Source organism: Colletes latitarsis, chromosome 5 (genome assembly GCF_051014445.1).
Source record: "Colletes latitarsis isolate SP2378_abdomen chromosome 5, iyColLati1, whole genome shotgun sequence".
Classification (NCBI taxonomy): Eukaryota; Metazoa; Arthropoda; class Insecta; order Hymenoptera; family Colletidae; genus Colletes; species Colletes latitarsis.
The window spans coordinates 29,579,733-29,603,894 of record NC_135138.1 but is presented as its reverse complement, the minus strand read 5'-3'; the positions used below and the strand labels follow the sequence as shown (position 1 = coordinate 29,603,894).

The 24,162-nt window shown below is 34.2% G+C and overlaps 4 protein-coding genes and 1 long non-coding RNA gene across 16 annotated transcripts; 2 read left to right on the top strand and 3 right to left on the bottom strand.

Moving 5' to 3' along the window:
* Window positions 1–445: 445 nt before the first annotated feature.
* Fbw5 (F-box and WD repeat domain containing 5) lies at window positions 446–5,546 on the bottom strand. Of its 6 annotated transcripts, none has more exons than XM_076765061.1 (9): window positions 5,276–5,546; window positions 4,035–4,192; window positions 3,761–3,938; window positions 3,481–3,673; window positions 3,178–3,402; window positions 2,889–3,082; window positions 2,494–2,812; window positions 2,203–2,415; window positions 446–1,434 (listed from the first exon to the last, which is right to left on the bottom strand). In XM_076765061.1, exons 2-9 carry the CDS (start codon window positions 4,068–4,070, stop codon window positions 1,167–1,169), a joined length of 1,626 nt encoding a protein of 541 aa, XP_076621176.1. In that variant the 5' UTR covers window positions 4,071–4,192; window positions 5,276–5,546; the 3' UTR covers window positions 446–1,166. The 6 variants fall into 6 exon arrangements, with proteins under 6 accessions (XP_076621176.1, XP_076621171.1, XP_076621173.1 ...); XM_076765056.1 differs by lacking the exon at window positions 5,276–5,546 and adding an exon at window positions 4,696–5,244; XM_076765058.1 differs by lacking the exon at window positions 5,276–5,546 and adding an exon at window positions 4,696–5,244 and having other exon boundaries at window positions 4,035–4,135.
* Window positions 1,726–16,794, top strand: LOC143341825 (CKLF-like MARVEL transmembrane domain-containing protein 4). Of its 4 annotated transcripts, none has more exons than XM_076765097.1 (5): window positions 1,726–2,025; window positions 11,488–11,636; window positions 14,140–14,313; window positions 15,495–15,593; window positions 15,658–16,794. In XM_076765097.1, exons 2-5 carry the CDS (start codon window positions 11,499–11,501, stop codon window positions 15,790–15,792), a joined length of 546 nt encoding a protein of 181 aa, XP_076621212.1. In that variant the 5' UTR covers window positions 1,726–2,025; window positions 11,488–11,498; the 3' UTR covers window positions 15,793–16,794. The 4 variants fall into 4 exon arrangements, with proteins under 4 accessions (XP_076621212.1, XP_076621210.1, XP_076621209.1 ...); XM_076765095.1 differs by lacking the exon at window positions 1,726–2,025 and adding an exon at window positions 4,965–5,096; XM_076765094.1 differs by lacking the exon at window positions 1,726–2,025 and adding an exon at window positions 9,458–9,710.
* On the bottom strand, window positions 5,885–9,182 carry Msl-3 (male-specific lethal 3). 2 transcript variants are annotated; one of them, XM_076765063.1, is made up of 10 exons: window positions 8,604–9,182; window positions 8,226–8,294; window positions 8,051–8,160; window positions 7,758–7,941; window positions 7,465–7,650; window positions 7,076–7,380; window positions 6,756–6,968; window positions 6,415–6,578; window positions 6,238–6,322; window positions 5,885–6,164 (listed from the first exon to the last, which is right to left on the bottom strand). In XM_076765063.1, exons 1-10 carry the CDS (start codon window positions 8,703–8,705, stop codon window positions 6,077–6,079), a joined length of 1,506 nt encoding a protein of 501 aa, XP_076621178.1. In that variant the 5' UTR covers window positions 8,706–9,182; the 3' UTR covers window positions 5,885–6,076. The 2 variants fall into 2 exon arrangements, with proteins under 2 accessions (XP_076621178.1, XP_076621177.1); XM_076765062.1 differs by having other exon boundaries at window positions 6,415–6,608; window positions 8,604–9,181.
* On the bottom strand, window positions 16,479–22,758 carry LOC143341822 (uncharacterized). Of its 3 annotated transcripts, none has more exons than XM_076765081.1 (4): window positions 22,658–22,758; window positions 18,422–18,609; window positions 17,439–17,973; window positions 16,479–17,346 (listed from the first exon to the last, which is right to left on the bottom strand). In XM_076765081.1, exons 1-4 carry the CDS (start codon window positions 22,673–22,675, stop codon window positions 17,032–17,034), a joined length of 1,056 nt encoding a protein of 351 aa, XP_076621196.1. In that variant the 5' UTR covers window positions 22,676–22,758; the 3' UTR covers window positions 16,479–17,031. The 3 variants fall into 3 exon arrangements, with proteins under 3 accessions (XP_076621196.1, XP_076621194.1, XP_076621197.1); XM_076765079.1 differs by lacking the exon at window positions 22,658–22,758 and adding an exon at window positions 20,808–20,945; XM_076765082.1 differs by lacking the exon at window positions 22,658–22,758 and adding an exon at window positions 20,654–20,808.
* On the top strand, window positions 21,081–22,000 carry LOC143341829 (uncharacterized). The gene is made up of 2 exons (XR_013079686.1): window positions 21,081–21,486; window positions 21,672–22,000. It is a non-coding gene; the product is annotated as an uncharacterized LOC143341829 (long non-coding RNA).
* Window positions 22,759–24,162: the final 1,404 nt, after the last annotated feature.

The following is a 24,162-nucleotide window of genomic DNA, read 5'->3' as shown; positions in this document are numbered from 1 at the left end:
TGTAAGTAATCAAAAAGGTTATCAATGAATTCAACTACCTTTCAAAAAAAATATTCATGATGTAAATTTCAACAATTTCTGCATAATTTTGTATTATATGCTATTTATCTACTATCTCTAAATATATTCCTCCTATATACTATTTTGACAGGTATATGTATATTAAACACTAGTAACAAGAAATTGCTTTTTATTAATTTTTCATTTTACTACAATTGTTTGCGTATTTCCTTACCAATTAAGTATCTTTATTTTGAATAATATTATATTACATGTATAGTGGATATTAAAACATTTCTATAATTCTAATTTGAAATATAATTCCTTAATTTGAATACAGTTAATTATAATTAATATAGTCATTTGTACAGTTCTAATGATACAGTACGTATATATCAATAAGAATTACTCTGTTCTTTCTTTGGAGAAATAAATATCTCAAATTGTGTCAAAATTTGGATCACATTTTAATTTTATATTCAGTTTGTATAAATTTTAATATCATACAAAGTCTAAGTTTGATAATTCCCGATTTAATATACATTAGAAATACGCGTGTAAGTACAATCAATACTTATTCTAGATTAATTTACAAATATCAGTCAAAAGAATTACATAAAGAGAAAATGTCAATTATGCCATAAAAATGTTTAAAAAATTCTCACTTTTATGCCTTATAAATGTTTAAAAATATACAACTTATCTTTGCAAGTTCTAATTCTTAAGTACATACGAACTATGACAGCAGGATGATAAAGGATAAACTCGCACAAAAATGAATCAGCCATAAAAACTTAAAGTTTTTGTATACGCTTATGAAACTATTTAAAAAAATATAAGCATTTTAACTGTAATAAACAATGTTACATAAAAGAATAAATTCTTTTCCGAATTATTAAGAATTTAATCTTGTGTCCTATAACGAAAGATGTGCTGCTTGTTTTAGCAATGTTCTGGTTATTAAAACATTTAAATATGCAAACATTTATACATCAAAATTTGTAAATATATAGCCACACTCATTCTTTATTTTAGTCGAAAATAGAATTTCTAACTTTATATAATTTTATAGAAATCTAATATATTACAAATTTAAGTACAAGATATAGGTATTAAAAGTTAATATACATTTAAAGACTTTAGATTGGAAATTTAATAGTCTTTAGTCAATCAATACTACAACCAGTTTTATGACATTTGCGCCTATTTCGTACTTCCATACCTCTGGGATAAGAGTCTGCATTCAAGCCCAATGTACGTACCATAGCTCTACTACGCCAAACTTTAACGGTATAATCATCGCTAGTTGTAACTAACATTTCAGGATCACATGGATTGAAGGCAACTGAATTAACAACATCAGAATGAGGGAATTTAGCTAAACATACTCCATAGTGTCTGTCCCATAGATAGCCATGTTTATCTTCAGCACCACTAATAACATAATTGACATAATAAGTAAATATAATTGAGATTCTTTCTTTACTAACATGCGGATATCGAGACTTGCGTACTCCTTTCAGAATTGCGTCAAGCTTCGTGTACGGAAGTATTTTTGTTTATTGAAAAGTTTCAGACCAGCATTGGCCTATACATCAATATAAGCTGATAAGTAATATAATTGAAGGTGGTGTTTGTTACCTCGCAAACACTCGAGCTGAAAGGCCGGCAAGCGACAACGGGAAGCGGACTTGACAACGATTCCTAAAATCGGCGGAGCCGGTTGCAAAATCGAAAGGAGGCACGTGTCACGGAACACGACTCTCGAAGTATCGAAAATTATCGAGAACTATCGCGAGTGTTCCGCGGCACGTACCGAGGATATTTACACCCGGCTCGAAGAGAAACCAAAGTACGATCGGAAGGGCATACGTAAGAACAAGGCTCTCGGTCGCCCGGGTTAGAATCGCGCTAAATAATTAAAGACGACATTCGACCACTAAAAGTAGGAACCAAATCATTAGTCTGAGTAGCCGAGCCTACCCTGACTTCAACAAGACGAGTCTTGTAAAATAGCCGAAACTTGTAAGTACTCCCGAGTTCTCTTCCGAGGCCCTGCAATAAACCTACGTCGTAGTCTAAGTCCGCGATTCGCGAATCGACGATACAAGATTATTTTTAGTGTGACACAATGTTTGACGCAATTTTGAGGGCAAATTTTGACGTTCGTGAAATAGATTTAAAAAATGTATAATAGATTACCTTGCCACGTACTCATCACATACATCAAGGAAGATTAGAAAACATTCGTTATTTGATGTGTAAGCCTTATGAGCTCTTAACATGGTGCCAACTTGTTTTAGTGTTACTAAATCAATTACATGTATGTCAATTTCTTGAGCTATTGGTGGTGGTTGTAATGGATTTGTAATAACATAACCTCTTGGCCATGGTCTTGTGTTTACATATAAATATCTGGGGATACATATGATGTGATCTATATATGAAAAAAAGTAATACAAGGATTTTGTATGTACAAGATAAATAACTAACCTATGATCTGGAGAAAGTCCCATTCCTATAATATTCCCATGTAAATCAATTATATGATCTACTTTATCAAATTTATCAGCTACAGATTCATAATCCGAATAATTAGCATAGGAATTTTGCCATTCCCGTTCTCTTTCTCTTTGTGCTAATCTTTCACGCAATGACGGACCTGGATCTAACCTTGTTGGAAATTTCAAATTCTTTATTCTCTTGAAACCCACTTGATGTGGTGTATAAGTTTTAGATCCAGTTGTGAAAATAAGATACTTTTCACAGTTTACTAATTCATCAGTATCGTCTTCTTCTGCGTTTGACGATTCTGTAATTAAATGTTACAATGAAATTTATGTTTTGGAAAGATTGTAATAATGTAATTTACAACAAGTTTTCTTTACCTTCGGACTCATACTCCTCGTCCCACTGAGAACTTTCACTTTCTTTGTCATTTTCCTGAACATTTTTTTCCATTTCTACTAATCTATATTCCTGATTGTATTGAATAGAGTTGGCATATTCGAAATCATCTCCAAGTTTTTTCCAATTCATGAATATACCTTCCAATGTACTGCACCTATTTGCATATAATTTGCTTAACGCAAAGAAATTTTTACAGCATTCGTTGCATGTATTATTCAGTTAAGAAAAGATATATGTATAAAAATATATTACATAAAAATAGCTTACTGTACTCTAGATGATGCATGTCGAAGAACAACCGGTTCTTCTTTTTGAGTAGCATTGTTATAAGATGTAGATGAAATGTCTTTATGATTTGGTGGATTATCTTTTTCTTCTTTAATACTAGAAGATGAAGGTTGATTTTCTTGCTCTTCAGATTCATTTTGTTCAGGTGTTAAACAATTAGCCACCATAATTGCTCGTATTGATGAAGCATTTCCATTATAAAACCTGAAATATATAAAATATTCTTTATTGAGAAATTGTTTCATTAACACAGTAAATCAATCTGTAATGTATAGTGGATACCTAAAAAGTTGTGTCATAATGGGTATATGTTCACTAGATGACTCTTGATTTGCCTTATTGAGCCAAAGGAGACTAGTGGTAACTAAATGTGCTAACCAACACAGATTTCCACTTAAAAGGTAATGTTCACTATACCATGTACCAAATATGTCATATGGTTTATTTACTACTCTACATTGCAGATCAAACCCAGCTGTAATAAATGAAGTCAAGTAACCATCTGTAGTATATTTTTGTATTGTTAATCTTGGAATATTAAACAATTTATTTATTTTCTTACGCGCTAATCTAAATACTGCTATTTCGCCTGAACTACTAAGAGGAGTTCCAAAATGTACACCAGAAACAAGTAATAAGGTATCAGAGGAATTAAATTGTGAAAATTGTGTATATTCCCAACTAAATGTCTTCATATCATGAAGATATTTTATTTTAACAGGGTATTGGCTTTCCCAAACCTAGAATGAATTATATAACTAGTTTTATGCTTTCGGATATAATTACACATTGTAAAGAGTTGCATAATTATAGAGTAGTAAATAAAAGTGACTCACAAAAATATATCCATCTTTTGAACATGTGGCAAACATTTTTCCATTGTGTGAAAAGCTAACGTGTAATACTTGATGAGAATGTCCTTTAAGTACCTCAGTTTCTAAAAGCGGTATATGATATGTTAAACGTTTAAATTCTCCTAACCAAGAAGTTTTCCCTACGAAATATAATGATTTCTAAATTATACTGCCAAGCGTAAAGTATAAGGAATGCAGAGATGAATTTTAGTATCAATAATGATTGCTAATTATATATTAGATTGGTGTCTATAAAATGTTGTTTTTCTGAAATTCAAAAATATTTGATTATTGATTGTTGTACCTGATACAAGAAAGAAATTTATTAAAATATTAGTATTTCCAGAAGAACAAAAATAAATTCAGTGTTAGTGATTAGTCTTTACAATATAGGGCTAACAATACATAGTTCAACATTGAACCAACTGGAACAACATTCAAAGAAATTTTGATTACCAAACTTCCTGATTTTTATCAAATAAAAGTAATAATGTCAATAGATTATTGAAGAAAGTGTTAAATATCGCTTAGGAATTATCTTAATTAATTCGTGCCTTTGATGTCTAGTAGATAAAACGACATTTCATACGCGCCAACCAAATATATTATCTTTGTTCCTTGTTACTTTTACAATAAAGTTAACCTGGCATGATGCCGACATCCGGATCTATTTTATACGTCTGATAGAATAAATCTTTCCAAAGAAATTCATCGTAAGATACTCTATGCCATGACCTGCATACTTCTCCAGCAATTGTCAATTCCTTTGGTGTCAAATATTGAAAGATATTGAGAAGAATGGAATCTGGCATGTAAGACCATCTTTCATTTTCCTCGTATCTTTCCGACGGGTAATCACTTTTATATTCCAATGTAATATCATTTTCCTTGCTATTTTCTTGAATTTCCGTAACATAATCGATGACGTCCATATCGAAAGCACAATTTTTTATTTACTAAGAACAGCTGATATCTATCAGTGCCGCTGCTAAATTAGTGTGCTTGGTAACATAGATTCGTACCGCGTAAGGGGAAAATCACCACGTATGTATTGCTTCTTCTTTACTTCGCAATATGTTTCTATACTTCGTTTATCCAAAAAAAATCTGTCGCAAAATCGTGTGATTTTGCGACTAAACTTCTGTCACAGAAGTTTATTGGTTTATTGTGCCTTGTAGGTTCAACGCATAATAGGTCGATAAATATATCTTTATTTTTATTACCTTATTCAATATTTTTATACATTTGCTTTTATTGCCACTGTCACTACAAAACTAATTATTATATATAAATAGTAACTTGTATAACTTTCACTAAATTTATATTTATTTAGGGCACGTCTCCTCGTTTGGGTTTGTTGCAAGTCACATTGTTTTATTTATAGAGTTTTTTCGCTAAACGAAGTATGCGGTAATATTTTTCAAGTTGAGACTCGATCAGTACCCGGGTTATCTCAACCTGAAGAACGGATAGGTGAAATTTAATCGCTTTACTTTTTTTTCTCCTCGAAGCAAGGCTCGAGTTATGTTTATATTAAGGAAGAGAGCGTGAAATAGAACGAGTGAGGTATAATTGTATCATTATTAGGGTAAAAGATCCAATTACTGTTCTCTTAATCAAAAATCAAATTCACGTATTGATGAAGTTTGACAATATTTTGTCGTATGTTTCCATAAATAAAAACGTACAACATATCATAATTTTTTTAAAGTCTTTATTTAAAAAATGAAATTATAAATATAACTTTTTTATAACATATGTAATTTCTGTATTTCGTGTTATTCCTAACAATTAATTGTATATTATCAATTATAGTTTGGATAGAAATGATCTATAGGGAGAGTTTTATTATGGGAGGCATATAAAACACTGTTTGGTAATTAATATAAAAAAGAGTTTTATCATTTACACTGACATCATAAACATACATTCTTACTGAACATCACACATAGTACTCACATAATGTATACACAATCATATCTGTAGTTAAATACAGAGGAAGCATGTATGTTATCATTACTTTGTTAAGAATTACTTGCTTGAGAAAGTAGTTGATTTTCGACCTGCATGTAAAATTGTTCTCCAAACCATTCTATATGCATCTCTAAGTAACTACAATATTAAAAATATAATAGGCAATTATGAGGAATAAAGAACACTTAAAATGTATATCGAGAAAAGTTACCTGAGAAACATATCCAAATATTTTAAAAGAATTTTCAATTTTTTATTTGGTATATCTGCCGACTGGAGTAAATCCGGTAGTTTAACTAAAAATTGAAAAAGTACATTATTCGATTATATGAGTTTATTTATAAAAATTTACTGCTCAGAAATGTGCGGTAAAAAGATGCTTACATACCGAATAATCGAGTTAAGTGAATGGCACCATAATAGGTAGAAGGACTTCGAAGATCTTCAGATTTTGTAGATTCGGGCATTAATCTCCATTTATTTGATTGCTGAAGCAAAGCGTTGACTTGAGCAGATGTAACAACCGGTATTCTTAATGTTACACCACGTGGGCTAGAACAACGAGAACTTGTACTTGCAATACTACAAAAAAAAAAAAAAAAAAAGAAATTATCAATTTTATAACTACATCCTGATATCAAACAAATAATATTGATCATTTAACCCTTTCACCACGGTTCACACGAAGCAAAGAGCATTCACGGGGAACAGGTTACAAATTCTATTTACCTTGACAAGTTTCCTGTATCTTGTTTGATTTCTTCGTAAGATCTTAATTGTCTATTTTCATCAATGGAACTCACTCTGCATGACCTTAATCTTCGTTTAGAATTTGTAAATGTTTTTGATGCATTGTCTATTTCTTGATCATGTTCTTGAAATGGTGGTAAATGAGCGTATTCGGTATCTTCATATTCTTCTTTAACTAATACCTCGGAATTCCTTAAGAGTACAATAACATCATATAGTTTTTGTGAGAAACATTTTTGATAATTTTTAAATTAACTGCATTTTATGTAAGTTTAAAAAAGTTGAATTATTATACTTACTCAACTGGTTCTTCTTTTACAAGTGTAGAGTGTTCAGTATATAAGAAAGAAGATTTTAAATTGTAATATTGTTCTCGTTCTTGCCTATATAGAAGGAGGTCATGTAATGTAAAATCGAAGTATATACGTAATCCATCTGCAATTTCTCTGCATATGTTTATTTCATTGACTGTTTTTTCTATAGTATTATTTGTTTTGTTCCTTTGAGGTTTTTCTGGAATGTTAGTCAGTTGTGTTGTTGTAAAGTGTTGTACCCATGATTCTAAAATACTCGCAACAGTAGGTTGTGAAGGTAGAACAGCTAGCTAAAATGCACGTTTCTTATTACTTCGAAGTTTAGGTTGTATTTGGTAAATTATACTTTTATATATTTTCACCAAAGGAAATACCTTATTCTTGTTAGTTATTAGGTCATAATCTTGATCTAGAATTCTTCTTAGTACAGTACCTATATAGAGATCAATTCCTGGCTTTACACTGGCACCTGATTGACTACCACCACCACTATCCTCATCATCGCTTGTTTCACCAACATAATCAGAACTACTTTCTGTATCCTCTTCGGTGATAACTTCCTTTATTAATAAAAAGAATTATACCTGTTTAGATTTTGTACAATTCAACAGTTCATGAATTTTTAAGTACTAATCGTTTTGTTCTTTGTATGAGAAAATATTAAGACCTCTGTATCATAATCCGCATGTTGTCCCGAACTACCATCTTCCGATGACCCAGTTGTAGCAGATGTTGCTCGACTACCACCGCTCCTTGCTCTCCGTCGTGGTTCTCGATTTTCATTCTCATTTAATCTCTCTGACAATTTGTGACTTCTTTTCTTACGCTCCCGACGATATAAATAAGCTCCCCTATATATAGTTGAATTTATATACATTTGAATTATGAATTGTATTTTCTTCGATTGCCTTCATAAATTCCTTTTCATATAGTCCAAGTAAAATTTTATTGGATACGTACAAATGTAACTGTGCTTTCTGTGCTAAATCTCGTTGGAGTTGACGATTTTCTTCTGTGTCTTTCAATACATATTCCTCTGTTACACAACGATCCCACGAAGAATTCCATCCCTATCATTATACAATAATTTCAATCTAATTAATTTTATTGTACAGGTTGATTCTTTGTTACTTACCTGAAAATGTATCAAATACTCAACAGCTTTTCTTCCTCTTTGATCCTTGTTAACTATAACATCAAGTACCTAGAACATTTTGAGGATAAATAATATATATATCATTCGATGTTGTTTCAAATTAAAAATTTATATGAATCATTCGATATTAATGGATAATTGTTTTAACATTACATAAGTTTCTATATACACCTGAAAAGCTTCATTACAACTAAATTGAATAGAATGTTATAGTCAGCCCTGATTTATAAATGTCATAGTTTTTAAATTTTGTGCTATTTGTACAACGTATGATCAACAGGAGTTAATAAGAAAGAAAACTGATTTCGTTAGGGATAATTATATTATTTAATTAATTCTTCTGTACTCATAACATACCTTTGAGTCATACAGTACTTTTGCTTTTGTAGGATCAGGTTCATAACAAAGAACTTTTTCACCATCACAGAATTTGAATTTTGGTCCTCGAGTGGAAACCATTCCTTTCTATTAGATGTCAGAACCAAATTGCCAGTTTCTTTTACAAATAATCGTCTATCAACGCAGATTATAGAATAATATTGTTTATATTAACATCATAACCTCATACGTCAACATCTGAATCAAAATTGTTCGACAATTACGCAGGTATTTCTAACATACTTCGCGTAATTGTTTTTGCTCAAAACATAAAACGATTTAAATTGTCGAGCGTATTAAACTTTCAATCGGTACAACAATGTGTATTGTCAACAATATATACGAACGTAAATTTAAGTCTCCCGGTTTAATTTGCTTACAAGATCATGTTATATCGTACTACATATACAACTAACCTAACTTGAATTTAAATCTAAACACAACGTAATATTTGAAGTCATTTCAATTTTACTGTAAGTCAATAATAATAAGTAAGGCATATGTATTTATAATGATTTATTTTCCATAGAATTTCTTAGTTTTCATCAATTTCAACTTAATTCAATCCTGGGGTTGGTTAAGAAATCAAATATCGATATTAATCAACAATATTAAAATAAAGCTTTAAAAACAATATTGGTATTTTTAAGGTTCGTCAAAATTAATTATTAATTAGATAAATCCATAAATAAAATGTGTTATCGACCTACAAGCTACGCTTGCGGTTGAGGTAGGCAATATCTATGCCTGTAAAAATAATTTATCGTACAAGTTGACAAAATTAGTGCCGAATTATTCCGCCAGAGAGAACTGCGAATGGACAACGAAGTGGGGCTGAATCGTACATCGTACAGTTTGTAACGTACCTACCAGGTTGCGTAGATCCGTTTGTAATAGTGTAGTTTGTTTCGAAACGGTTCAGTGTCGTTTTCACTGTTATATATTCATGCGTTCTGTTTCGGTGAAAGGGAGAAGTTCAAGTTTTTTGCTCTCGAGTGTTTCAAGGACAGAAAGTCTCTTGTTTGTGTATACGAAATAGATAGCATTCGGAAATAATCGAGTGCGTAGATCAGTCTGTCAAGTCAGGTATGTCATGCATCATACATAGAAACAAACGTCTCGGTATTCCATCGTGCGGTCTCGTGGAAAATTGAAATCGAAAACAAGAAAACCGATAATACAGTACAAGAAGTAGACGCAACAGATATGAATACGAAGCAACAGAGCGACGATAACAGTAGTTTAATTACACTCTGAGAATGCTAAATTACTCTTTTTCCCGCTATTTCATGCTAAACGTACTTACTTACGGAGCGGCAGAAGCTGTAGGTCACGATTATTTCTGACGTAATTGATTGTTGATCGAAACACGTGGAAGAAGAGAAGTTTATTGAAGTAACACCACGTAAAAAAGAAAATATTTCTCTTCGACGTTTACTATAATCATGTCAGAGAAGCTTGTTACGATAATTCCTATCATAGAAATACTACTCCCTTATGAAAATATATTCGCAAATGTTGCGGTCTTTTTTTTGTTTTATGCCTTTTCAAGTACCATTATATTTTCTGTATTCGTATCACTTGCAGTCACTTCTGCATGTTATACCACGATAACGTGCCACACAATCGAATTCACCGCCCACATTCGTAAATACCTAGTGATATATATTTCTAAATGCATGTACGGAATTTGTACTCTCTCGTGTATTACGTGTATCACAGCTCATTGTTCATGAGATAGAAAGGCTGTCATTCGCTATTTTCAGTCGAGATGACTTCACACCATAACATTAAGTAATTCCTGTAGTATGCCGCCGGGATATGACATAATTTTCTCGAACAGTCTCGATCAAGAACCAAATACAAGGTGATCATCCACGTTAATCTGAGTCGCAAATGCGTATACGCCTTTTTGCGTCTGCCGATAGGTTGGTAATCGATCTGACTGGTATTTTTCTTTTTTCTTCCTTCGTTACTTTCGATCGTGGTTTTTCATACGTTTTCTGAAGGACGATCATAAAATTACGTAAAATTACGTAAAATTACTTTACCTAGGCGTTTGATATTTTAGGTTATCGCTTTTTATTTAAATCGTTTAACGATTAACGATTTTAAGGGCATAAGAATTTTTAACAATAATAGTTACGAATACGATCGATTATAATTTTCCGTGCCCCATTCAGTTCAGTGAAAACTACTTTTTCAAAAATTAAATGTCAAATAATTTTTAGATCGTTGATGATTAATTCAAAATATACAGGGTGTTCGGCTACCTCTGGGAAAAATTGTAATGGGGGATTCTAGAGGCCAAAATAAGATGAAAATCAAGAATATCAATTTGTTGATTGAGGCTTCGTTAAAAAGTTATTAACGTTTAAAGATCCGACCGTACTGAATTTTTTTCTCGTAAGTGGGTAGGATTTTGGGGGTATGTCCATTCACCAAAAATGATTGTAATTGACCCTCACAACCGAAAATAATTTTTTCAAAACGATTTGAAATTTTTTTTTTTTCGTCGAAAAATTTCACTCGAATTTTTTTCTGGAAAATGGGTAGGATTTCGGAGGTATGTCTATTCACAAAAAATGATTGTAATTAACCCCTGCAATCGAAAATAATTTTTCCAGAACGATCTGAAATTTTTGAATTTAATTGATAATAACTTTTTAACGAAGCCTTCATCAACAAATTGGCATTCTTGATTTTCGTCTTAGTTTAGCCTCTAGAATCTACCATTAAAATTTTTCCCAGGGCTGGCCGAACATCCTGTATATTTTGAATTAATCATTAACGATCTAAACATTATTTGGCATTTCATTTTTGAAAAAGTAGTTTTGTATATGTATAACGCGCCTTTTTTTAGAGTGACTAGAGATGATGGACCAAGGATTTCCGGGGCAACATACCACGACAACGACAGTGACATCGACAACAACTACTACGCAACCAAATATTCGATTTGATCCATCTTACACGAGAACAAGGCCTGGTATTCTTAAAGTCGCGCAAGTGGTAAGATAGTATGCATGCGATTGCGTTTCTGTGGATTTATATCATATCTTATAATTTCTCCAAATTGCACGCGATTAGTTACTAAGATTAACAGAAAATGAACACTGCACGATACATTCCATCACGTCGCTGGAATATCATTTTAATCGAAGAAAGTAATTATTTAAATGAAGCGATACTTTCATAAATATATTAATTAAAATTTGTATGATGTACAAAGAAAAGGTAACAAGAAGTATTGAATATCAGGATTCAATGTTTAGTGATTGAATATCATTTTAATCGAAGAAAATAATTATTTAAATGAAGCGATACTTTCATAAATATATTAATTAAAATTTTTACGATGTGCAAAGAAAAGGTAACAAGAAGTATTGAAAATTAGAATTCAATGTTTTGTGATTTAAAATAATTTCCTCACTCGTAGGTCGGAAAGTAAAAACACCATGCATGCGCGTAGTCAGTAATATTAATGAAAGTGAATGTTAGCGTTTATTATCGCTTAGTTATCACGCTCGTTACACAGAATGGTCTGTCGGAAACGGAACACCTTATTGGTTTCGCTGTTAAAGATACGAGAATGTGCGTTCAGGGGAAAATCGAAATAATTGCTAAATAGTGCGAATGTAATTGTTTTCAAAAGTTATACTTTTTTTTCGAGGAAGATAAGCTTCGAAACTTGTGGGAGTTCCGCCCACTCTATCTCTATTCTATCTCGTAAAGCAGTGTTTCTCAAACTAGAACACGCTAGCACTTAGAAGAAAAATATGTATACTTTTAAAAAATTCATCAGTTTTTGTTGCGTTGTATAGTTTTAGGTAAATCTTAAGAAGATCCCCTAATTTTTCAGCTGGGATTGTTTCGTTGGGAGATGAAATTTGAGAAACACTGTCGTACAGGAACTTGGGTTTATGTCGCGTTGTATATGCGTGCCCTATTCAAACACAATACGATATGTAGGGGGGATGGAAGGGTCCCCACGCAAGGGGCCCCATCGGTGAACAATGCTGACACGCGGTGTAAGTCGAAAAAAAGTGTGAGAATGGAGATATTTGGTTCAGAGGAGAGCCAACGCGATAAAAATTACTTTTTACTCATCGTTTAAAACTGATTCGAACAATTAATGTAGGTACTTATAATAGCAAAAAAATAAGTACGAAAAATAGTAAAAGAGTTTGCGGTGAATATATAGTTGGAACGTAGTAAATTGGCCGTTCAAGGTCATTGGAGATGCTGTTCCCCACAATAACGTTTCTATATCTCAAATATAGTGTTCGATAATGGAGATAATTAGGTGTTCTATTTCTGATGGATCGTACTACACATATAGGGTGTTCGGCTACCCCTGGGAAAAATTTTAATGGGAGATTCTAGAGGACAAAATATGACGAAAATCAAGACTATCAATTTGTTGATGAAGGCTTCGTCAAAAAGTTATTATTAATTAAATTCAAAAATTTCAAATCGTTCTGGAAAAATTATTTTCGGTTGCGGGAGTCAATTACAATCATATTATGTGAATAGACATACCCTCGAAATCCTACCCATTTCAGAGAAAAAAATTTGATAAGATGTGAAATTTTTCGGCGAAAAAAAAAATTTCAAATCATTCTGAAAAAAATATTTTTGGTTGCAGAGGTCAATTATAATCATTTTTGGTCATTACATATACCCACGAAATCCTACGCATTTTCGAGAAAGAAATTGTTTACCGAAAATATAATTTCTGGCCAGAAATGTTTGCCTGAATTTTCGTGCGAATCTTTAAAACGTCATAACTCCCGAACGGATTGGAAGATTTTAATGTTTAAAAAAGCAAACGACGCGTATTTTAGTGTAGAATATGTAGAAATTGTAAAAATATGCGAAAAGTTGGTCCTTCACACCGTAAACTGAGAAAAACCCCATAAAAGTGGTCCAATTTTCAAACAGCCATAACTCCCACAATTGTGAATATATTTCAATGAAATTTTTTTCTGAAGTAGAGCTTATGGGTACCTACAAAAAAGTATTGGACAATTTTTCTATAGGGCATCAAACAAAATTACTAAAAATCAAAAACGAATTTTTAAGAAAAATCGACAGGGGTAGGTGTCTAAATTTTTCGGCGAAAAAAAAAATTTCAAATCGTTCTGAAAAAATTATTTTCGGTTGCGGGGGTCAATTACAATCATTTTTGGTGAATAAACATACCCCCGAAATCCTGCGCACTTTCGAGAAAAAAATTCTTTACTGAAAATATACTGTGTGGCCAGAAATGTTTCTATAACTAATTTAAAATTTAACGAAGCTTCAATCAACAAATTACTATCCTTGATTTTCGTCTTATTTTGGCTTCTAGAATCTTTCATTAAAATTTTCCTCAGAGGAACACCCTGTATTCTAATTACATTTTCGTATCCATAAATCGGAATGTGTTACAGTATCATATTATTTGTTTGCATTAATATTAAAGTGTTACAATTTTCGTAGTTAATATTAATCACAGTTCGTATTGTTGCAGGCTTTTAATCTGCTGGGATTCATATGCATCACAGTATCGAGCCAAAGCAACTCGAGTCGCGGAGCATGGTTCAATACGGTAGCCATGGCTGGTTTTTGGTTCACAGGAATACTACTTGTTTTTTACCTGTTCCATATCGTCGAAAAGTTTTCGAAAATTCCTTGGTTGAAAGTTGTGAGTTGAAAGAAAAATTATCATTTTACACGTATGATACATTTAATTATTTTGAGAATACAATGGTAGTCCTTGAATGAATACTTATTGAAGACGTCGAATACAAGTTACTTTTACATGAAGGTAAAATATCGATCTTGGGGTAATGGGGACATTCTGTGTTCTAATATGCTATACACAGCGAACCGCATAACTTGACCACTCTTATTATTTTCGTTGTTAGTTAGCGGATTAAAATTTGTTCACTTAGAACTGGTAAATTTACACTTATCTGTTGCGACATATTTAATTCGATATTTTTATTTACGTAATAATTTTATCCAAAAAATTTAATACAAAAAAAATTTCATCTAACATTATAATATGCTAACAAAATTCTTCACACGAGCCAAATGAATATTGTACGAACTGAGTAACAGTGTGATATCTTCAATCGTACGTTTTCGTAACCTTTTTCATGTTATTGCGCAATAGTATTAGTCATTGTACCTCACCTTGATAGTTGATGTGTAATCCACCATAAGATGTTTGCAAACACTTTTTGTTGAGGAAAGATTCGTATCCAGAAGTAACCTTCATGGTAATGGTCTTGTAGTACTTCTAATAGTACGTGTGATTATCGAGCGAATAATCTGTCATAGTAATGAGGGAAAACTTGAATCCCTTCTAAATGAAGTTAGAAAAGAGTCAGACTCGATTGTTTCGTGTTTCCTTAAAGTTTAAGAAGTACATAGACGTTTGGATATAATCGTTCGGTGCTAAAGATCTGCCAGAATCCGAAAATATCAGAAATCTGATGATCAGGATCCGATCGGTTCGGATCGGTTTCCCAAAAATTTTGGAATTCTCGAGAGCCAACATTCTCTTTTACTTAACATTCTCGTTGATTCACTTCCTTGAACATGATACATATTAGATCAACTCTCTCTTAATATTATATAAGTGTTACAAGTTTCATATTTCATTTTTAAGCAACTAATGTACCGGAATAACATACGTAGATAAAATTAGAAAATTGCTTCTTGATTTAGAATTATCTTTCAATTTAACATTAAAAATTAATTTCTTGGGTGGCTTGTATGGTTCGTAGGTTCTGTTAAACGCCAATCTAGTTGAATATGTAACCGTGTAATGCAAATTAGATTTACGTGTTAGGAAACTATTCGTATTCTTCTTTGCAGGAGTTCATATTTTGCACAATTTGGACAGCCTTTTATTTGCTGGCCGCTGCGCTCGCGGCAGACTATGCTAAATACGTAGAATCTTTTGGAGCAGCTGCTGTAAGTTTCATATGGCATAATAATTAGTAATTATTTTGTACTAGGATACATTTTTTTTTTGTAGTTCTTTGGATTCTGTGCTATGGTAGTTTATGGCTATGACGCATGGCTGAAGTTTCAAGCAGTGAAGAGAGGCACCTTAGCGCAGGGCCAGCAAACGCCTAAACAAATCTCCACAGTGACGAGTCCAGCGTATTAACTTTAATCCGAATAGAAAACAGTTGGTTGGACCACGTTTGAAGCATATTGTTGCTTTTATGCATTGGATTTATTTCGTTAAATGTTACGTACGTTTCTGGTTATACCGTTCGAACGTAACACACTATCCATAAGAACAGGGCACAACGGATTTGTCAAATTCATAATAATTAATTTTGCTATTTTTATCGATGTACGTAAGCATTCGTGTACGTACATATCTATAATCTCACTCGAGCACGACATTCGATAATATCATACCTTTGTACCATAAAAAGACGATATATATATATATGTATATACATATATTTTTGAATCAATATGTATGTATATATACATAAATATGTTAATAATATAGTTGTACATTATGTTATCAGCTTTTAACGTTTGTTGATATTGGAATAATATTTTTGGACAGGTAGTATATATATACATATATATATTTGTATACATGTATAAGAAATATATATTTAATCAGTATTGTGTTCATGCTATAAACCGTTAACACTTGATATTTGTACTCATTTTGTATTTAATTTTATACAATGGCAACTCGATCGCTTTGCGTTGCATTTCTGATTATAGTGGCATCTGGACGGACTTATTTGTGATCATTCACAGCGAATAGAGAAGTAGAGAATCATAAAATATGTAATACAATAAATCAAATTATTGTTTTCCGGTGTGTTTTTGTTACATTTAAGTTGTTTAAATTATGTCGTTGTATGTACTATAGTACGTAGTATTAGAAACTAGCAATAAGGATATGTTGTTATAATTTATCGATGATCATGATATTACGCAACATAATACGTATATTTTGTTATTTTTATTCGATCAACTCCGTACAGGTACCTACAATCATATGTACACGATATAGATATACATTCTAAATAATCTAGTTAAAAATTTTGAACATCGCGAATACGCACATAACGACAATTGTCATAATAGAACTCGCATTACTAGATCGCTACTTAACGAAATAAATCATTAAATGTTATTTCCTCCATGTAACATTTTTCTCTCCAAACTTCTTGAAAAAACAAAGTAGTGAACATCTATAAGCTCTTCTGACTATTAATAACACATATAATTGTTACATGATTTTTTTTTATACAGAAGTTGTAACGTTAAAAGATGGAATATCTCCTTTTCATTCTTTGTCAAGTTTGTATCATAGGTGGGTATTAATTAACGAAAAATATTTAACGTAGAATTTATTCTTAATTACCGGTTACTAAAAACGAGGCCTGCGAGATTGTTTTTTACCCATATTAGAGAGATCTATAGTCTTGCCGTCGGGAAGAACCAATTTGTTCTCTTGATAATCTACAAAACCATTCTCTTCATCTTCTTCTCGTTGTTCTTCGTCGCATCTGATCCCGGTTTCGTAGGTGTATTCTCTACGAATACCGTCTGGATCGATATATCCGTATTTGCCTCTCGTTAAGCAATCGATACCAATTATTTCTTCTTTGTAGGATCCATCGTCGTTCTCGAAACCCCAGGTGATCGAACCGTCCGGATTATCATTACGATATCGCCTGATGATCTGTTATAAAGTGGTACATTTAAATTCTCGCTATTCATATTTTTATAACATTATCTACTTACATATGTATATTTTTCGTGTTTCAGACTAACCTGTGCAACCGGTTTCTTTCCACGACCTTCGTATGGCGATTTCACGGGTTTCGGAGGTGCCTTTGCTGGTTGCCTGAAGGGCTCCTCAATTGGTTTTCTCGGTTTGTTCGGTTTTGGCGATTGACGGTACTGTACTGGCGGTGGAGATTGTGTCGTTTGTGCTACTCCTCTGGCAGTTGGCAACGGTATTTGTTGCAGAGGACGGTATTGTACCGGAATCGGTTGACCCGGACCTCCTAGATTCGGACTTCTCGATATCGGGCCCCCGCTACTAGGATTCGATACGGGCCGTGGTATGTTTTCTTCACTATCTTCTTGACTGTCCAATTGTTCGTCGCTCAGATCCTCATCGTCGTCATGATTGTCGTGGTTTCGTGATGGTTCGCGGTTCCGTGCGTCTTCTTCCGGTTCCTCGTTCACAGGTTTAATCTGATGAACCAGTGGTCCTGGTCCCGTGGATAAGTTCGGTCGTAGCGGTTTGACCGGTGAAAATGATCCTGGCCCTGTTCCAGGTCCATCCTCGGCACCTTTTGGTCTAATTTCATAGAGGAAAATTCATGAGTGAAAACGTGAAAGGTAGTTACAATTCCCGGGTCATTATACTTATCAAGGTATATCTAGGTTCGAGACTATTGCATTTTTATATGGTATTAAACACATAACCTCAAAGTTGTTCACTATTGATGTTTTTACCCTATCGTATTGGTATCATTATAGAAGAGAATTTATGAGAGAAAACGTGAATGGTAGTTACAATTCCCGGGTCATTATACTTATCAAGGTATATCTAGGTTCGAGACTTTATTGCATTTTTATATGGTATTGAACACATAACCTTAAAGTTGTTCGCTACTGATGTTTTTACCCTATCATATTGGTATCGTTATTTGAGGTAATGAGGAGGCATGATCCAAACTGTTATGTTTGTGGGTCAGTTCATCATTGTATTCAATAAGTTGTGAATTTCAGTTCACAGTATGCACCTGAACGAAATTGGACGACGTATTCGTTGATTCGTAAGTATAGCCTGCGTTTGGACCACTGGTCGAGCGGATGGTAGCCTCTGGAAACGTGCCGATCGCAGAGGGATTGGCAGTCCTTTTGGTGGCAAACCACCGTCTCCGTCTGGCTGATACTGGGCAGAAACCAACGCAGTGATGCACGCTAACAACTGCAACAAAATAGTTTATAGTAAGTAAGACATTCCTAAAGTTTATTAGAAATATTGTCATAGATATTTTTAAAGATGAGACTGCTCATCTTGCCATGGCATTTCTTATCGAATATCTTAATTCGGTTTCTGCTTGCGAATGCTAATTATTCGTTTCCTTTCAGCTTCGACCGATCGAGGTCAGACTGTATCTTTTCTTTCGTTATTAACGAGTTCTGTCTTTCCTGTTGTTATTGCTTAAATGTCAAATGTCCGTTACGGCACGTATGCACGTTTAACCGTAGCGACGCGTGCAGCGTAACGCGGATACTACGCGTCGCGAGGTATCGAAATCGAATCGCTTTCTCTTTTCTCCGGTATTCGTCGAAATTTACACGCTCACGCAACGTGCAACGTGTCCGAGGCGCAAAGTAATTATCTCTATACGTGCATACGTTTACTCAGAAATCTGTGAACCAGAATGTTGAACCGGTATCGCCTCGATATGGGAGAACCAGTCTCTCGCGCAGAACCTGTCGCAACGAGATTGAACGAACAACAAACAAGAAATGCGAACAATCAAATTACGATCGAACTAATGAACGACAATTCGTTAGCTGGCGAGACGCGTTTAAACGTTACGGTTGATCCCGTGTGCCCCCTTCCTTGTACAATTTTCGTTATATAAGAATATGAAATACCGGTCACGTTATTGCCATTAACGTAACAACTTGTCGTGCAAGAATTATATCGAATTATCCTACAGAAATTAAATATACACGACGAGAGTCAAACCGTCATATTTGACAAGCAATAATGCAGTGAAACAATTTCTTTTGCTGCATATGCAGTTTACGCGGGACTGCGTGCGCACCCGACTAACAAGTTCACTGCGACATCTATAGTGGAATCCGTTAACGTGAATTTCAGACTCCCACCCGTACCCCAAAGAAATTGGTTTTTCTTCGAAAAAGAAATCATCAAACGCAAAAATGTTATTCCGTGTTTCCGATTTATTTTTTGACGCGGAAATACCACCCTCTCGATTGGGCTGTTCAATTTAAGACATGCTGTATTTAATAGCAACAGACGGCGGGGTTCCAATGTAAGTTCTTATTGAGGTTAGCCTAAATGTTGCAACGTCCCATGCAGGTGCAATGAAAGGGACAAGGAAGTATAAGGATGTAGAAGGCGTTCCAAAACCAGAATTACTGATGTAACTGGCCGACAGTTTGTTATAGTAAACCTATTTATATTTGTAGACTTGTTAGTCAATGATATAGTTGAATTTAGTTGTAGGATTGCGGCAATGTTTTGATAATATTTCATACAAAAAAGTAAAATTCGACATATTCGAACCAAAACAATGTTCTTGAATTTGTCGAGCTATTCGAAAGTCGTTACTTTCACGAGGTTAGAATGTACGATTTCTATTGTTTCATACTTTAATATTATGGTAATATTTAATCAAGTGTAGCAGTATTGTATGATTTTTTACCAAGTGATTGAAAATCCAAGAAAAATAGTAGGTATTAGTGCTCGTTATAACTGTGTTCAACTGCTACTTGATTTGTAGGTTAAAATGCTGCATGCTTATAAATGATCAATTTGTAGATGTAAAAAATCATTATGGTTCTTAAAACTTGTTCGCTATATTTTACGAGTTCCAATAACCGGTTAAACGTGGTCCCTATAGTTTTAAAACATCCTGTATTGTAGCAATCGTGGCGACGAAGTCGATCGCCATATCCTCCTCTAGAGTTCCTGTAGTCCACAGGAATGCACCAGTCTCGCAGAGAGGGGAGAGACAGGCGAATCGAACGGACGCGGATTTGTTTCTTACGGGCTTGCACTTCGTTCCAAGTCGAAGCACGCGTAGATATTTATAGGGAATACGACGAAAACTCTATTCGACTTTCTTACGGGGCACTTTCACCCGGGCTCGTTTGTCCGGCGCGAGTGTACCAATTTTCGTCCTTCGTGCCCGAACATCGTTAAGAATGCGTCCAAGATCTTACTATAATTTCTCCTTCCCTCCCTCTTTTTTTCGTTCTCTTTCACTTACTTGCTCGCTCTCGTTCATTCACTCCCTCGTACTTTCACTTTCTTTCTCAAACTATTAGTTTTCTTCTTTATTCGCAAGAAACGTTTCGACGAGGAGCACATGCTGTGCATACGCGTACGCGACAGCTGTGCAAATAATTTTCTTTAGAAATTACCACTTTGAACGGTCGTGCACAGAGCATTGTCTTTTTTGTCTCATTGGTTGCAACGGTTGCTGTTGAATACCGGCGTCCGTGCTCGACCATAACAGGCATAGAACAATATCAATAATTGCTCGATAACTAACAAATATCAGGTAGATTTCGAACCACCGACCTTGGATAATATCTTTAAAAAACGTTGAGTTTTCTACTAAATACCGCCAGAGGGCGAATAACCTAAACAGTTTCCCGCGTATATTATTTAGTTCAGATTCCTACGTATAGGGATCATTGTCAACATCGAATCGCGTTCAGGGTATGAAAACAAAAGCGTAATTAGAATGTTTTTTGTTTAGATTACTCAAATTAATTAAAGTTGATGTGTATCTAAGTTTGCGAATTTGTCCAGCTCTCTACTAGATCGAAATTCTCCAGAGAGCAGTTTAAGTAGAATATGGCCAAGTAAGGGTTATACGTAATATCTGTTTCGTAGTTTCGTTCGTTAAGTAACGATCGAACGTATATCGAATTTGATATCGAACATATGTAGTCTGTGCGTGCTTCTTACGTAATGTCCTGCGATTACAAAGTACGTAACTGGTTGAGACAGAAAGATCTCTGGTTAAATGTATGCATGCAGACGCCAAGGGGGCTGATCGAAAGGAATGTCAAGTATAAAGGAAACTCTATATGTGTAAGTTGATACACTTTTTAAATATTGTCTAACAACTTGTCTTTCAACTTGGACTCTCCGAGTAAACTATTTCTCCCGCCCTTTTTTCTCCCGCCTTTTTTTTCTCCCTCTCCTCAAAGACGTTATCCTGAAATATTTCTATTTTTTATTAAAGATTAAATTTTTTATTTGAAATTTTTAATTAGACTTTACGAGACCGAAAATGTAGTGCATCTGAAGAAAAAGAATCTCGTGCTCAGCGAGTGCCATTTCCAGCTTTACAGGAGATGAAACAGAACGGAACAGGACCGTTGCATGCGCAGCAGGCATAAGGCGGCGGTTTTAAAACGTTCAAGATTATGCGTTGTACTCGTTTTTCTTTAATATTTTACCATTAATGAAAGTACATTAATCGGATCGCTGCACGTTCGTCGGGCGTGCAAACGCTACTCTTTGACTCGCAGAAAAACATCGAGAACCGTCAGATACCGTTTTTGACGAATGTTTTAAGGGAGAAACTACCCCTTGTACCAAAGCCAACCATTTTATTTGTGTCGAATAGTTTTTCTGATTAAATATTTTTAACTTTCATTTTAAACATTATTCAATATCCTTTGTAATTTAAGAATGAATATTTTAAGGGAGAAACTACCCCTTGCACCAAAGCCAACCATCTTATTCATGTTTAAAATTTGTTGATCAATTTAGAAGCTTAAATATTTCTAACTTTTATTTGAAACATTATTTAATATCCCTTGTAATTTAAGAATTACATAGAACACGCATAATGCGAGCGACTGATATAAGGGGTAGTTGCTTACTTAAAGTCTCTTTCTTCGAAAGAGCGTTCGAATCAAATACTGGACATAAGAATCAAACGTTCGATCTAGCTTTCTTAATTTTACCACGGTCCATTGAATATCCGATTCGCCAATTCACGCTCACCCTTCCAAAGTAATATGCTTCCGATAAATTTCGCGATTATTGTTTCTTTCGATGGGATCTTCGTTAAAAATTGTTTCCTCGATTAACATCCTTTTAATTATTTTACAGTTCGAAGCGTTACAGGCGAAGCTAGAGGTCGGGGGCACAGCGAAGGAGCAAAGGCTACGATGGAGGCTGAAGGAGTAAAGGCTACGAGACGAAGGTCTTTAATGGGTTTGCAAAAAAGAGAACACTTTTGAGTACTCACGATCACCGCGACGCGCATGGCCGTGTCCCTTGTCCCGTGTCGCAATGGTGGTCACTCTGGGTGTGGTGCCGGCGCGTTTATGCCTCACACTACCGCGAACGACTCCCCGTCTCCGTGTTCTTATACCTATATCCCCGTTTAAATTCCTATGGTACGAGCAACACGCAGGCCAACTTTCCATCGGCCAGCAGGAATTGTGTTCCGTGCGAATACGAGACCGCGAAACGATTCGGCGCGCCACCCGGCATACGCGTCCATTAATTCCTGATCGGTTAAAAATTTTATTAACAATATTGATACTCGACGAGCATCTTTCTCGGGAACTGGATCCGCCGCGCCGTTAGCGTTTTAATTAGCTGGAAGAGCTTACCTGTTGCGTGGAATAATATTGGTGTTGTATAGCGCTGGTAACCAGCATCTTTCTATAGGCAAACAATGCTTCGAATACTCATTGTTGTTATTTGCAGACTCGTCTTTACATGGGAGAGTACTTGTACTTAAGAGTGGGTCGTTTATGTTGAATATTATGTCTTTATCACTTAGTGTAGATTTTTAAAAAGACAATGTACTAATATGCTTTTGCAAATGATTTAAATTATTGAACTGCACATGGTCAATATTATTGTCAGTATCTCTACTGTTTCCCAGTATTGAGTAGACTGAAGGCAATAGGTTAAGGAGCATAGAAATTCAATTATATATTATGAATTTCTCTACAATTCTTTGTAGAAAATGTGTAAAGGAAGCAGTGTATCACTTTCTCGAGAAGGCAAGTTTATTAGAGATATTGCAAGGCAGTTTGGCCAGTCGGATAGGATCATAAAATTTTTTTAAGGAACGTTCAATCTTATGGTGTAGAGTTGTTTGCTAGAGTTCTAATTCTTGAAATACTTCTACTATGAAAACAATGTTGAAATCGTAATTACTAGGGGTGATATTTCTATCAGGATAATTTCGGTTTTTGTTTAATTACACAAATGCACGCTAGATGGTACTCAATGTCCTTTAAGAATATATCCGTTCATGGTGACTTAAAGTATTGCAAAACATACATGTTTAGAGTTATTTCCTTTATGATATCATGTACACACATATACTACCGTTACGGAACACATTTCCTTACACAATACGTTTACCAAACACACTTACTCCCGTAGCAAAACCTTAAAATTCATCCTTGAACAAGTAGTATAAATACGCGATTAAGCATACAATCAAATACCATATCATATTTCGGGGCTGTGGTATGAAATCGCGCGCAGTATTAATAATCAATATGTTTCAGGTTTCGTTTATAATTCACTCGATGCTTTGTGCGCGACTAAAAATAACTCAAGAAGTCGGTACAGTGACTGAACTCGCTGACTATCCGCCGTAGCAGTTGCGTGTATATGCACCACGATTATCTCTTATTGACGCTGTTACAGTAGTCAGACTTGCAGCAGACAGTAGTAAAAGTAAACACCAATATCAGTTACCGAAAGTTACCTAATTGTTACATCTGC